The sequence below is a fragment of the Uloborus diversus genome, chromosome 4 (assembly GCF_026930045.1).
Source record: "Uloborus diversus isolate 005 chromosome 4, Udiv.v.3.1, whole genome shotgun sequence".
In the NCBI taxonomy this organism is placed as follows: Eukaryota; Metazoa; Arthropoda; class Arachnida; order Araneae; family Uloboridae; genus Uloborus; species Uloborus diversus.
In genome coordinates this window covers 176,126,264-176,141,005 of record NC_072734.1, presented here as the reverse complement: position 1 = coordinate 176,141,005, position 14,742 = coordinate 176,126,264, and the positions used below count along the sequence as shown (strand labels likewise).

Genomic DNA, 14,742 nt, shown 5'->3' with positions numbered 1-14,742 from the left:
CAAAGTTTCGCATTTATGACACTCACTCACTCATGATCATCAAAATAGAACTAGTGCTTCCCATAAACTCAGAGAAGTGAAATTTGGTACAGAGTTAGGGTTTGATGGCCACATAAAGGGAAAACTATAAAAACTAGGCTAATTGAAGATCTGGAGTGACCTTGATTAGAAAACACGAGAGCCCAACCAAACTATTAGAGATCGACATACCGCCTTTACAAAAAATATTCAACTTGGCGGGCCGCTTCATTTGATGTCAAAAATCGAAAGCTGAAGTATCTAATGAAGAACCCTCAGCTGTATTAGAGATATGGTAATGCCCCCTTCTACTATTGGTACATAAAAAAATCGACTGTCATTGCAAAAGTCCAGCGTAGTGGGACACATCTTCTAATTTAATCTAGCCTAACTTTAGTCTACTCGAACATTACACAAATTAAATGTTTCTACAAAAAGAAGTGAAATCCCACCAAAAACATTCTGTAAAAAACTAGCCAAGTCTCGATGGAACTGCTTGTTTATCTCTAAAAAGTAGTGAAATCTAGACAAAGTCATGACAAGTCTAAGGTTCCTTACTGCGATTTCTTTATTATTATAGTTAATGTTGTGTGACTTGGCCGTTAAAGGGTACACAAGGGTACAAAACCAGGTGCTCCATGACACCATTGCACCAATCTTTCGCCAGAACCGCTACCCATTGACGATGGAAAATTGCCACTTGGAAAACGTGTAAACTAAATTGACCTGTACCCACTAAGGTATAAAGAACGTCTAACGGCCAAGTCGCACAACATTAACTATAATAATAAAGAAATCGCAGTAAGGAACCTTAGACTTGTCATGACTTTGTCTAGATTTCACTACTTTTTAGAGATAAACAAGCAGTTCCATCGAGACTTGGCTAGTTTTTTACAGAATGTTTTTGGTGGGATTAAACTATCCATCATGAAAACAAAAATTACTGTTTTTGTTTTTATGATAGTAATCAAATGTTTTGTGGACATTTTCGCAAAAGATTCCCACAAACTTCCTCCCCTTCTAAAATCCTTTTTTTTTCTTTTTTGGGTCATGCTTGGTTTTTGCTCAAGAATGCTGTACCTATCCAATTTGACTTGCATTGAGAATACCATTATTGCTTCATTTTATTGGTTAGCGCATTTGATGCATTACGATAACTAGATAATATTGGTGCACATCGTGTGCAGATACATTTGATGCTGTAAAATTACATTTGCTGTAGATATGTGCATTATCTGAAAATTGTTAATAATATCCATATTAAACAGGGTTGGCTTTCTGCCGGCAGAAACTAGTTTTTGCCGTGCCAGTGGCAGAAACTGGTTATAACCGGTAAAAACCGGCAGAAACTGGCAATAACTTAAAAGTGTCTTTAAGAACTTTAACTTTACTTAACTTTTAAAGTAATTACTGAATGATATACGTTTAAATAAACTGATGTATCAAAATTCATTTCATCATTGTAAAAAATAAAATCCTATGCTGATTCCCTTGATTTAGTTTAGAAAAGGAACTTTTCAACTGCATATGCTTGTAATATTTGCATTAATCTAACAAAGGACAAAAATCATATGAGTTCTAAGGCAAGAGGAGTGACATACAGAACTAAACAGGCATTACTGATAGTAATTTGCTCGCTTTATATGCTTCATCTAAACTGCTTATGATTGAAATTAACTTGTGCTTCAAGAAGAAATTTTCAGAATTTTACCTAGATTTTGTATGGCCAATATTAACCTAGATTTTGTATGTACCTAATGCCACAGCTTTGCAAAACAAATTGGCCCCATTTCTCGAAACTCATTTTTCCAGTCAAATTTTTACCACTTTCCCAGTTACTAGATGGTGGACCAGTTTGAAAAAATATACAATAGATGAAAGTTTCACGAACATTGTTTGTTCCTCGATGCATTGCCTGCTGGCTCTTTTGTTGCAAGGATATTCTTAAGTTCCTCATTTGTGCACATTAAATTGAGAAAACAATTTGGATTTTTGAAACCACCTTTTCTAAGAGGCAATTGCATGGTTCAAACAATGTAACATTTGTTGCAATGTAACAATTGATTGTGCTTTAGTTAACAATTAATTATTTTTCCCATGTATTTTCTACTGTGTGTCAATAATTATTTTTTTGTCATTTTGTGAGTTTTTGCCAGTTTCTGCCGCAAATGTGGCAGAAACTGGTTTTTGCCATGCCGGTTTTAACCGGTTTCTACCAGTGGTTTTAACCGCTTTGGCAGAAACTTGCCAACCTTGATATTAAACACCATTCATCTTCAAAACTAGAAGATAAATTAATGAAAAATGTTCATTATATATTGCGTTCACGAGTACATGATTGAAAGCTGAAGACGTTTTCTTACTAAAAATTTTACCTACTCACTGCACGTTGATTTACATTCCTGCAAATTGTTTGAGCTATGTGTGCAGATCTTTCTATCTATGTTCATTGCAGCTGGGGGGGGGGAGGGGGGAGTACTGATTGGTTTCCTCAAGTCACAGTGTCAGTAAAAGTTTTTTTTTTTTTTAATTTCACTTCTTTTACCCTCTTACTTTACAGAGACATCCAAAAACTTGAACAGCTTAAAATTCTGCACAGTCATCCTGTGTTTCATTCAAGTTTCTTCCGTCTTTTTTAGAGTCATGCTGAATATTGCAGATTGTTCAGCTAATTCATCCAACATAATTTTCAAGGTGTACAACCGACATTTATAATACTAGCTTCACGATGGGAATGACGTCAGTAGGCACTTTCTACAGGTTAGAAATCATAAATAATGTCGGGTTTTTCATTGCTTTCTTTTTTGGAGAAAAATATTGTGCATTTTTAGTAACTAAAGGTTTTGAGTGTATTCCTTAAGTTTATAGAGGAGTTCCAACAATGCATTTGGGCTACTTCAGCAGGTTTTGCAATGTGTAATACAGTCGAGTCCCGACTTACGCGAGAGATGCATTCCAAGATCCCTCGCGTAAGTTGAAATTTCTCGTTGTGGAAAAGGGTATGTGTAAAAACTTTTATAAACATAACCAATCATTTGAGACATTTGTAAACATCACCTTAAACAGCTAAAAACCATTTCTTGACTATACATTACTGTTTCTTACATAAAGAACTAAATTTTTATTTGTATTTAAAAAAAAAGTTTTATTCAACATAAAATATTGCTATGATGCACAAAACCAATGATCAACGGGAAAGAGACATAAAATAAACCAGTATGGTACATACCGTATGTAGTAGGGAAAACAAAATGCCCTATAGTTGTACTGTACAGTTGATCCAGTAATGATATTTTTAACTTCAAAAAAGTGATAATGATGACGATTTATGCTGCGTGTTTAAACCGTTTTTCTAATATATTTTTTATTACAGTTGCTTTATTAGTTCTTTTATAATGTTTCCATCTGTGGTGTAACCCCTCTTCCTGGTTTCTTTAATTTACAATAAGGAGCAGTTTCCATTTTCATAATTTTTGCATTTTGCTTGTATACTTTTATGGATTTCCTTTTCGTGACTTTTAATTGTACGTATGGAAGATTCACTCATACCATCATACCTAGTTGTTGTGCTACCCTTCGACGCATTTTTTGGTTGAGCTTCAGCTTTTCGAGAAGCTTTACCTTTTTTTTAATTGTCTGAAACGTTCTATTTTTCTTTCTATCTTCACTAGCTTTAGATGAAAGAGCGCTCTCAGGTGTCATTATATTTCGTTAACTTTCGCATTTAGAATGAAAAAAAAATAATGGAAAGTGAGAAGTAGTTATTTGTATTAGCAATAAAAGACTAGTACGGTGTGGGTACTTCCACTATCAGTGATGCTAAAGGAATGAAGGTCCATTCACAAAAAAAAAAAAATGAATAAATAAAAAGTAAATTAGTTTGAATTCTGAAATTTTTAATTCAAATTATGTGTTTTGCAATCATGAGTTGCGACAGGACCCTACTCAAAGGAGTTATGGTTTCTAGAAACGGCTCCTGTCCCCCTAAGGCTGCCCCTTCTCCTGGGCGGTTAGATGTGTAGAATTGTGTAAGTGTGTCAACCCGTGTGTATGCACGTAGGTGTATGTGTATCAGCGTGTGTGTAGGACATGGATGCCACCGAACAGAAGAAGCAGATTCCGGGGGACAGTGCTCAGGACCGGAGGAGCCGCGCCTGTAGAGGACGGTGGGCGGGAGTGCTGCAGAGGGAGGCGGTGGGGGGGGGAATAAAATCAGCATAACATCAAGGACAGTCAAACAAGAACAATAAGCAGTCGTGATTGCTCAAAAAAAAAATAGCAGCTCATAACAAAGCGGAAACTTACACACCCCGATTCCCTTCCGAACATTTTCATGTTGCGGGCGAAGAATTCGAGCTAGGTCTAAAATTCTTTACTGTTGAAAAAATCGCGTTATAGCCATTTCGTGTAAGTCGGATCGCGTTGCTGCGGGAGTCGACTGTACACTTTTTCAATTTTTTCTAGAGTGCCATTTTCTCGGTTTAAAATTTTAGTGATGGTTTTTGAAAACGTTTGATATTCTTCCTCATTTTCTTAATTGATAAATGTATGAAGTTTTTCTTGCTCTTCTTGCAGATATACGAGGAAGGTGATTCTAACTTCAGATGATGCTTGTAAAATCTTGGTTTTATGAGCGGCAAATGTTGAAGAACATTTGCATAAAAAATTTTGTCGGCTGTTGCTTTCAATCCCGCAGGATTAAGCTTGCTGAATATCATGGGGGATCGGAATTTCAAGAAACCCTAAAAGTTTGCCGACTTCCCCAACAAAGTTGGAAGTATAACCTGTAACATTTCTTTACAGAAGTAGAAATTAATGAAAAAAACATGAAAAATCTTTTTATCTCATCCAAAAAGTTAACTAAAACATGCATTTTTGAATGGAAAATTTCACCACAGCAATAACAGATAGCTGGCCGGATATCCTGCCTTAAAGCTGTCCGATTTAAATTGGTGAGGCCGGACCAAATGCCAAATAGTCAAAAACTAACCGGATATTCTGTGCATCCTTACACATTAAAAGTTTTTTTTTTTTCAAGTTAAAAGTTAATCGTGATTTTGAAATTTGATCTCCAAATTTTCCCAATCTTCAATCAAAATTTGCAGAATCGACTTTTTTTGGGAGGTCACTGTGTGACCTCGCCAGGTGACCCCATTGAGGCACTTCTGTATTCCCTTGAAAAGTATTTTAAAAAATTACCAAAAGCAATCTTTTTTCACAACTTTTCAATCTTTTTTCGGTGTAAAACCTCATTCCTATAAGTCTTGTGTCCAAAACTTTTATCCTGTGCTAAAAAAAAGGAAGCTTTCTGCTCTTACCCATTTTATTTAACTGTGCATATTCTACAGCATTATTGTATATTTATATTTTTTAGAATGCTGACTTGGGCCGGCATAAGAAACTAGCCAAAGAGATAGATCATTATATTCTCATCTCTTTCGAGATAGGCCAGAATATCCACAAGTCATAAAAAATCCATATCAGAAGAATACAAATGAGAAACCTAAAAAAACGTGATGAAAAATTACTATAATTCACTAACAAGTTACTTAGTTACTCTATACAAGTGTGAATCACAGATTGAAATTAAACTTTGCACATCGATAGAACACTTAAAATATTGAACCCGTTTCATTTTATTTTTTTGTCGGCAAGAAACGCCTTTAAGGCCATGAAATTTACTCGTAAAATATTGGATAATTAGGAATTAGAGGGTGCAGTATATTCTTTTATTTTGAACTTTAAAAACAAAAATTTTAAATAATGATTGAAATTTTGAAAAAAACTGAACAAGCTTAAGTTGTTGTGTTTCAGGATTTTTCTGAAAATACTATTTACGGGGGTAAACCATTTCGCACATTTTTACCCCGTAATGCAACTAGTTGCCTATGAATTGTCACTTTTTTGACTTCACTCTTTCCTATTTCAACAAAGTTCGGCATGAAGAATACATATGACAAGATAAGTAATCCTGCCAATTTTTAGATGTCTACTTTGAATATTTTTCGATATATATATATATAATAATAATAATAATAATAATAATAATAAAAGTGAAAAATATTGAAAAGACCACACCAAGAGCCCATAGATGCGCAACGCAGCAAAACTAAAAAGCCAAGTAAATATAAAATTAAGCAAACAGAATTACAAATATTAAACAAATTATAAATAACAAAAGATGATAAAAAGGAAAAATGCAAACAGCTATTAAGTAGGAATAGATAAAGAGTGAATCCAGAGCTCATCAGCCGTGGAGGATTCATTAATTATGGTCAAAAGACCAAAATTTTAACTATAAACTAGAAGAGAATGTTTAAGCTCCAGTACATGTAATATAGAGTAACAATGGGCAAACGCACCACTTGCTAAGCTAAAAACAATAAACTAGAGCTCAAACCTAAAACTAAAAGCAGGGGGTTTCGCCTCGACTAATTAGGAAAACAAGTTCCGATAATTAGCCTTCCACGGTAAAACTTGTTTTCCTAATTAGTCGAGGCGAAACCCCCTGCTTTTAGTTTTAGGTTTGAGCTCTAGTTTATTGTTTTTAGTTTAGCAAGTGGTGCGTTTGCCCATTGTTACTCTATATTACATGTACTGGAGCTTAAACATTCTCTTCTAGTTTATAGTTAAAATTTTGGTCTTTTGACCATAATTAATGAATCCTCCACGGCTGATGAGCTCTGGATTCACTCTTTATCTATTCCTACTTAATAGCTGTTTGCATTTTTCCTTTTTATCATCTTTTGTTATTTATAATTTGTTTGATATTTGTAATTCTGTTTGCTTAATTATATATATATATATATATATATATATATATATATATATATATATATATATATATATATATATATATATATATATATATATATATATATATATATATATATATATAAACCAGTAAAAAAACTCAAAATGTGCAAAAAAATGAAAAGTATGTTTTTACAAACGGCTATAACTTCTCTCCTAACTACAGTAGAATAAAAATTCAAAAAATATTTAAACCTAAAAAATAGAGCTTTCTATTGACATGTAACATAACTTTCTAATAAGAGATTTAAGTTTTTCAGGCTCATTCACCCGGTGATGGGGTAATATTGCGAAGGATGGTTTATCCCTATTATTAGTATTTTCAGAAAAATCCTGAAGCACGTCAACTGTAGCTGGTTTAGTTTTTTCAAGTTTTCAATCATTATTTAAATTATATCTAAATTTTGGGGTAAATTTCACTCCATTAAAGGTGTTTGTTGTCGATAAAAGAAACATTGGTTCAATATATTACAGTAAAGCAGAGGTTATAACTGCAATTCTTTGTTCAATGCCCCCTGTACTAACTACACTAAATTCTCCGCTATTAATTTTGAAAATCTTCAATAGATTGCAGTATTGTTCGGTTATTATCAAGTTCATTTTAGCTCTATTGTTGAAAGAAATAAGTATTTTTAGTATTACGAGAGTTGTTCAACCTGTTAAAGCCGCCATTAACCGGAGCAAAAGTGTACAAGGAGAAAAAAAAAATTGCATCTATCGTTCAAAAAATGGCTACTATTTTTATTTTATTCTCATTAACCCTAGCGTCAATGACTGGGTACCTGGGTACCTTTTTGCAGCTTTTATCATAACTTTTAACCTTTCTAACTAGGTCTTGGTAAAATTGCTTTTAATCTTTGTTATTTACATGAATGTGAACTTAAGAAAATTGTAACCGTGTTTTCAGAAATTTTTTTGGATGGAGTATTTTAGCATTTAAAATTTTTATTAATTTTATTAATTTAAAATACCTATATTTAATAACCAGGTACCCATTACACTGCACACCAAAAAATACCCCTTCAAAATGCTTCTGACATCAGTTTTGATGATTCTAATGTAAAATGAGCCCTTAAATCAAAATATGACCACTGTTTTCCCCCATCACCCCCCCCCCCCTTGATATCGCGTCCCCTAATTTTATTTATTATTCTTCTGAAGGATAAGAGAAGTTTATACTTCAAAAGTTTAAACATTTGTGACAAGTTGGGACACTTAAGCGAGTACGGGGGGTACCCCCCCCCCCCCCCGAAAAAAAATTTAAAAAATCCTCACAACCGATTTTTTTTTTTTTTTTTTTGATAAAGGTTTGTTTTTTTCTTTTTGTTGATGTACAAACATATTTTTACATCGTCAGTGATACCGAATTAGGATCTTCGTATCTCTCGATATGTAAACAGTAATATTTCAGTTGGAATATATGATGTCTTTTTTTTTTTTAGTATACCTACAATTGTTAGACGGCATGACAACGAAGGTTGAGCAAATGACAGTATAAGGATAAAAACTACAGATAATACTTTTCGATGCAACGGGCCACATGTATGAGCTTCGTGGGCCTCATGTGGTTTGCGGACAGTAAGTTGAACATCACTGATATAAATAAATGAAATCACTATGAAATACCAAAGCGTAAGACTTAATACATCCAGTGTATCATTTAGCATGTAACGTAAATGTAAAATGTTGGAAAAACAATAAGCCATTTTGTTTTTTGGCAAAAACAAGCTAAACACATTTCCCAAGATGAGAGTGGAAGAAAACGTTTCAATTACATAGAAGAGGTGCCAGAAAAAAAAAATCCTGCTCTAAATCTTAGAAATTCAACATGGGTACCCGGTTATTGAGAGTAAGGGGATCAAAATTTTGGTCATTGTCGCTAGGGGTTAATGTGAAACAAGAGAAACTTCTGTATTTACAAGATTAATACTGTGTAATCTCATTATTCAAGCCAGATCTATGAACACCAGACAATAACCACGCTGCTTTTATCGGATATGACTCTTCATCAGAGGTGAATCCATCAAGGACACTATGGTGCTGCAGCCCCCCCCCCCCCCAACGAAATTCCTTAAAGATTATTTTTAATTTCAGTTTCAAGACTTCAGTTTCCTCGGGAGAATCCCCAAATGCACCTCTTCCAAATGTCATCGAAAACCTAAAATCTCGTTCTCGTTTTTGGAACTTCAATTTCGCAAATTTTCTTGAAGTTGTATCCCAAGTTTTGGAGTTGGTTGGAGTTTTTTTGGAGTTGTATTTCCTGTATCCCAATCCTATCCCTAACGTCATCAAATATCCCCGTTAAGAGTGCCGAATTCCTTCCCCATTTCGAACAAATTCCGGGGAAGTAGCTAAATATCACATTCCACTATCATCAAAGTCAGGCCCGTGTTCAGAATTTCATAAAGAGAGGGGTTCTGGTTTCAATGTCTTATCGTTCTTACCTGCACTATCAGAAAAATACAACAGTGGGTCAAATAATTCATTTCTGTTTAATGGCTACAATGAGGGGCATAGCGGTGTGTGTGGGGAAGGGGGGAGGTTCAAATTCGCAGAAGATGTGTTTTTAAGTGATATATTACCAATTCTATTATTGTATATTTTATATACAGTAAAGCCTAGTTTTTATTCGGCTCATGTTTATCCGGATCAAATTTGTACAGTTAAAAATATATATTTCCTTAAATAATAATTTAAAACTGTGAGTATAAAACAGTGGTGCAACTAGAAAATAAGTTTTAAGGGAGACATGTTGATAAAAAATCTAACCTGATAAGAGGAGTCGGGGGTTCTCCCCCGGAAAATTTTGAAGTTTTTAGTATTGAAAACGGAATTTTAGACGGTTGGCTCCGCGGAAATTTGTAGAAATTAAAGGCGTAAAACGTGATTATAGGCCATATTTATTGACGTTAGGGTAAGGAATAGGGCTCAGAGACTCTCCTTGATCTTTTTTCTTTCTTGAAAAATTGATAGAAATTTATTTCTCCTTTCCTTTTCAAATTTTCTAAATTGAAGTTCCAAACACGCAGTTGCAGTCAAACTTTGAAGATTTTTACGGGGAGGGGATTTTAAATCTGTCCCCTGGATTTTTCTAAAAAATCCTAAGAAACTTAAGCAGTATCCTATTATATTAGAAACGGGGGAGGTTCAGAGGTTATTCCACTTACATTTTTAGTAAATTTTGTTTTAAAAACCTAATTTTTGATGATATTAAAAAAAGGCGGTTCGAGGACCCTTGCTCGAATTTTTTCTGAAACTGGAGTTTTAAAAACGCAGTTGTACGACCATATTTGGAAACATTAGGGCGCTTTCCACACTGAAACAAAGCCAAACCCGAGTTAAGGTGATGTTTTACAATTTTAAGCGATGTTGTTAGATACTCGGGGGCTTTTTCTGGAAATTTTGCAAAACTGAAGATCTGGAAACAAAATTTGAAATGCTCCATAATGCTATTGGCATGGGGCGGGGGGGGGGGTTTCGGAGGAGCAGCACTTTGAAGAAGACTTTCTTATTTTCAGACGAACTAGAAAAAAGGAAAAAAATTGCAGGGAAACTTCAAAGATAATGTTTTGTTTTTTTTAAATACTATAAACAGACTTTTCAACATTAAAGTTAGTTTCAAATCAAATTTACACTTTTCTTTGGTTTCTTATTATGTTTCTCCAATGGGAGGGGTTTAACCCCTAAAACCCTCCCCTTGGACACGGCTCTGATCAAAGTTCATCTAATATTTCGATTCGGGACTTTAATTTAAAAAAAAAAAAATCCGGTGACGAGCATGTCCTTTCGACAACAAAGATAACCTACTACTTTTTTAGTGGTTTTTGGACTTAAATTTCGAAAAAATTAGAGTCGCTGAATGAAAACCCTTCTCATAACTTTGTCAAATATGGGCCTGCAATTGCGTTTTTAGAACTTAATTTTGGAAAAATTAGTGAGCGTCTCCGAGCAACCCTCTGGACAAAGATGGTTCTGAGCTCAAACATAACCCAGCTAAAATTTTTATGTCGTTCCCTCAGCTCTTTCCAAAACAAAATCTTTCATTGCATGAAAAGAGGGTTTATTGTAATTCCTAAGAACATCTCTTCTGCAATTCCTTTTAAATTCATGCTATTTCAGAACATTTCCGCGCTGCAACAACCAGCCATCTCTTTTCTCCGTGGCACATTGGTTACACCGGTTCAGTTTTCCGAACGCACTATTGCCACCTCCTCCTCCTCCCCACTGGGCAAGTTACAGCAGTCCAAATCATTTGGCGAAGATTCTATTCTATTCTATTCAAGAGTCACAACTGACTTCAACTGTATTTATGTCGAGGACTGCACACTATCTGCCTTGCCTCTATTATTTCATATACCGATAGATGGCAGCACCATCACCGGATCGAACAGTTAGTGAGAATTTTGAACTAACCCAGGAGCTGTTTGGCGAAGATAAACGGATTGTCATGTCAAGGAGTATTTAACTGCCTCACTGGTTTAGTTTATATTTTTGTATTTTTTACCTTTTTTATCTGCTGTTCTTTGAGTGAAAGATTTAGAACTTTGTCGATGTTTTGAATATTTTGTGAGTCGAATATATTTGGCAGCATCATAAGCTTGCGTTCGACGAGCTCATCCCGTCGCTACCGTTTAACCGATCATGTGAGAGATACTGATCACATGTTTCAATTAATCAACCAATCAACAGCTAAAAATGGTAACCGGTGAAGTAACCGACCTAACCGACAAATTTTAGAACGCTGCGGTTAGTCACCGGTTGACCGGTGAGGTTCGTCAAACGCAAGGTAAAAAGGGCGCGAAAGAAGGCTAAATATGTAACCGTGGTGTTGTTTTGAATTTGGGTTCGAAATCCGAATATGCTGTATAATTATGGCTCTTCCTGCGGAAAACGCTGTTGTGTCAAGTCTTGACGATATTTTCTCAGTTGTGCGTAAACTAAAATCTTTTAACTCGGATAACGAAGCCAGTCTCGATGGCGATGAAGACTTTAATCGTGAGAAATGTTTTAGATCGGAAGTTTCGTCGATATCCGAAAACTATGAATGCAACGGCTTACTTGACGACTATACTGAAGTTGAAATTCAGGCTTCAACACCGTCAAAGTCAGACAGCAGTGATCTTAAAACTCTTGAAACGGATATCAAACTTGAGATCTCAAATATTAGCGAATGTAATAACGAGTTATCATATTTTGTACAGGATGTTAAAAGTCTCCTATTTCCCTCCATAAATTTGAGAAATACTGTTGAGAGTTGTGAGAGCCTTGATGAACCAACGTCTCCTTTAGATGATATAAAAGAAAAGACGAATCAAGAGAAAGTGTTAAAGGTTGCATGTTTGCAAAGTATCGATGATCTAGAACGTGTGTCTCAAGAGCGTGGCCTTAGAATGATCAAGGATTTTATCACAAACGACGCCTCTAGTTTTCGTAAGCGACGCCGAATTGGAAACACTGATTCAACGCATCAGGAAAGTGAAAACCAATCTGAGAATGGTTCAGAGGATAGTGACAGTGAAGATTTAACGAATTATGAAGTTGATATGATTGTTGATGATAAAATTGAAGAGGGTGAGATCCTTTATCTTGTGAAATGGATGTCATACCACAGTCGACGTAACACATGGGAACCGGAATATCATTTAACTGGATGTAAAGAACTTGTAAATTATTATGATGCTATGAAAGACTCAAACACAAAGCTCAACCGTAAGTTACTGACCTTTTTTATAAATGAAATAACATCTCGTAAACCTACTGATATTCTAACTCTTACGAAGTTATGTGCTTTATTCTCAAAACAAACCGAAGAGTTTGTGAATTCATTGAAACTTACGTCCAGACAGTTGAAAGAAAAAGTAAAAGAAGTTCTTGAGTATTCTTCCAACAAGTTACAAAAAATCAGTGTTGGGCTATTAGAACTCATGCGCTTCTATGAAAAGCGTAAATGGGTTTTGCTAACAACTCAAGAATGGGAAGAAGAAATTAATTCGAATGTTGACCCTTCTTCGTATATTAAAGTTGAGAATAATGTTGATTTGGAATTCCCACCGTTTGAGTTTAAATTCATATCTGATTATACAAGTACTAGTGCTACTTTGAACCAAGATCCGGTAGCTTTTTGTAAATGTACTGATTGTCTTGAAAACCAAGACGATTGCTGTCCAAATGATTCAGAAGGTTATTTTGCTTATAACAAAAATCGTCGCCTAAAGTTGCAACCAGGTTATCCAATTTTTGAATGCAATAAATTTTGTTCCTGTGACCATACATGTATAAATAGAGTTGTGCAATATGGTTCCAAAATAAAGTTTTCTATCTTCAAAACTGCAAACGGCTGTGGCTGGGGTCTTAAAACTCTCCAAGCTATCGAAAAAGGCGAGTTTGTGTTGGAATATATTGGTGAAATCATTACCTCAGAAGATGCGGAAGCTCGAGGCTACATTTATGACTATGTTGGTCGATCCTATCTATTCGACTTGGACTATGGGACTGAAAATTGTGCTTATACTGTTGACGCTGGACATGTGGGCAACGCTGCGCATTTCATCAATCATTCATGCGATCCAAATCTACACGTTTTTGCTGTATGGATCAACAATCCCGATCCCAATCTTCCTCGACTAGCATTTTTTGCTAGGAGGAGAATTAAACGGTTTGAGGAATTGACATTTGACTATAAAATGGTGAATAATCGAGAGAAAAGCTGGAAGATTATGGAAGATAGTCTTTTAGAGGACCCGAGTAGTAGTCTTTCTGAGGAGGGTGTTTCGCGAATAGAATGTAAATGTAATTCAAGAAATTGCCGCAAGTATCTATTTTAACTGATTAAATTTTTATAAGTTTTAAATTATGTGCTTTTTATGTAATTAAATTTTTATGACATCTTCTAATTATTAAATTTAATGTGATCAGTGATTTGCCATTAAATCTACGTCACTTGGCAGGCACATTCTGTATTTTGACCATTATTTTTCATTTAATTGCCACAATACGAGGTTAAAACTACTTAGTATCTATATGGCAATGTGATACATTCAGAACCCATGCCAGAGATTTCAAACAGTTAGTAAAAAAGGCAAATTTCAAAAACCTTAACCTGTCAAGTTATATAGAGAAAGTAATTTTAACAATGAATATTTTTGCTTAGAAAATGTGTAAAACATTTAATTTTCATCATATCACGGGTATTTCTTGGCGCCGGGTAGTGACTGAAATCAATTCTCAATTTGGCGGCATTTTTTCTGTGACAAATTATTTTAACAATATTTTGACAATGATTAAGGGAGTTTTTTTCCTTAAATTTTGGACAATTTGCCATTAGCCAGTAGTTGTTCCAAATCAGGGTTTTTTTGTCGAATTCAGTTTTATCACATTTGCAGCCAGGGTTGCTATTTTGTCCACTTTTTGTAAAAAGTCCGGGATGCCGGAAGAAATTGGACAAAATGAAAAATCAACTGATTGTGCACACATAAGTTCATTGCTATGGTGTAATAAAATTAGTATATAATTCAAAAACATTATGTATTATGAATTAATCCAGGGGTCTGACCAGAGGAAATTTGGATCCGTTAACAAAAATACGATCACTCAAAACGGACCCTTCACAAAATTCCGATCAACCAAAACGGACCCTTCCCAAATTTCTAATCAACAAAACGGATCTTTCGCAAATCATTTATTGTAAATCAAATCTAAAATCAAAATAATGGCTAAATTTTCAAAAGAAGTGTCTGCATATTTCTGTGATCAGGGGTCTGTCCAGGATTTTTCACAGGGTCCGTTTTTTGTGAAAAATCAAATAATTTTGTGAAAAATCAAAAAATTTTGCAAAAAAAATTTTTTTTTGTTAAAACAAAATTTTAGAATTTAGAGATGGCACAAACTGCATCAATTAAACTTAAAAGTTGA

The 14,742-nt window shown here is 34.6% G+C and overlaps 1 protein-coding gene across 1 annotated transcript; it reads left to right on the top strand.

The window, feature by feature from the left end:
• Nucleotides 1-8,371: 8,371 nt before the first annotated feature.
• On the top strand, nucleotides 8,372-13,655 carry LOC129221009 (histone-lysine N-methyltransferase SUV39H2-like). Its single transcript, XM_054855445.1, has 3 exons — nucleotides 8,372-8,409; nucleotides 8,926-8,999; nucleotides 11,758-13,655. The coding sequence occupies exons 1-3, from the start codon at nucleotides 8,372-8,374 to the stop codon at nucleotides 13,653-13,655; spliced, it is 2,010 nt and encodes a 669-aa protein (XP_054711420.1).
• Nucleotides 13,656-14,742: the final 1,087 nt, after the last annotated feature.

What these genes read in the sequence shown, in the direction of transcription:
- LOC129221009 (XM_054855445.1), top strand. Translation starts at nt 8,372, where the DNA reads ATGTATGAGCTTCGTGGGCCTCATGTGGTTTGCGGACA. An exon ending in CCTCATGTGGTTTGCGGACA is followed by an intron (nt 8,410 to 8,925) that starts GTAAGTTGAACA and finishes TTTTAATTTCAG; the next exon opens with TTTCAAGACTTCAGTTTCCT. An exon ending in CATCGAAAACCTAAAATCTC is followed by an intron (nt 9,000 to 11,757) that starts GTTCTCGTTTTT and finishes ATATTTTCTCAG; the next exon opens with TTGTGCGTAAACTAAAATCT.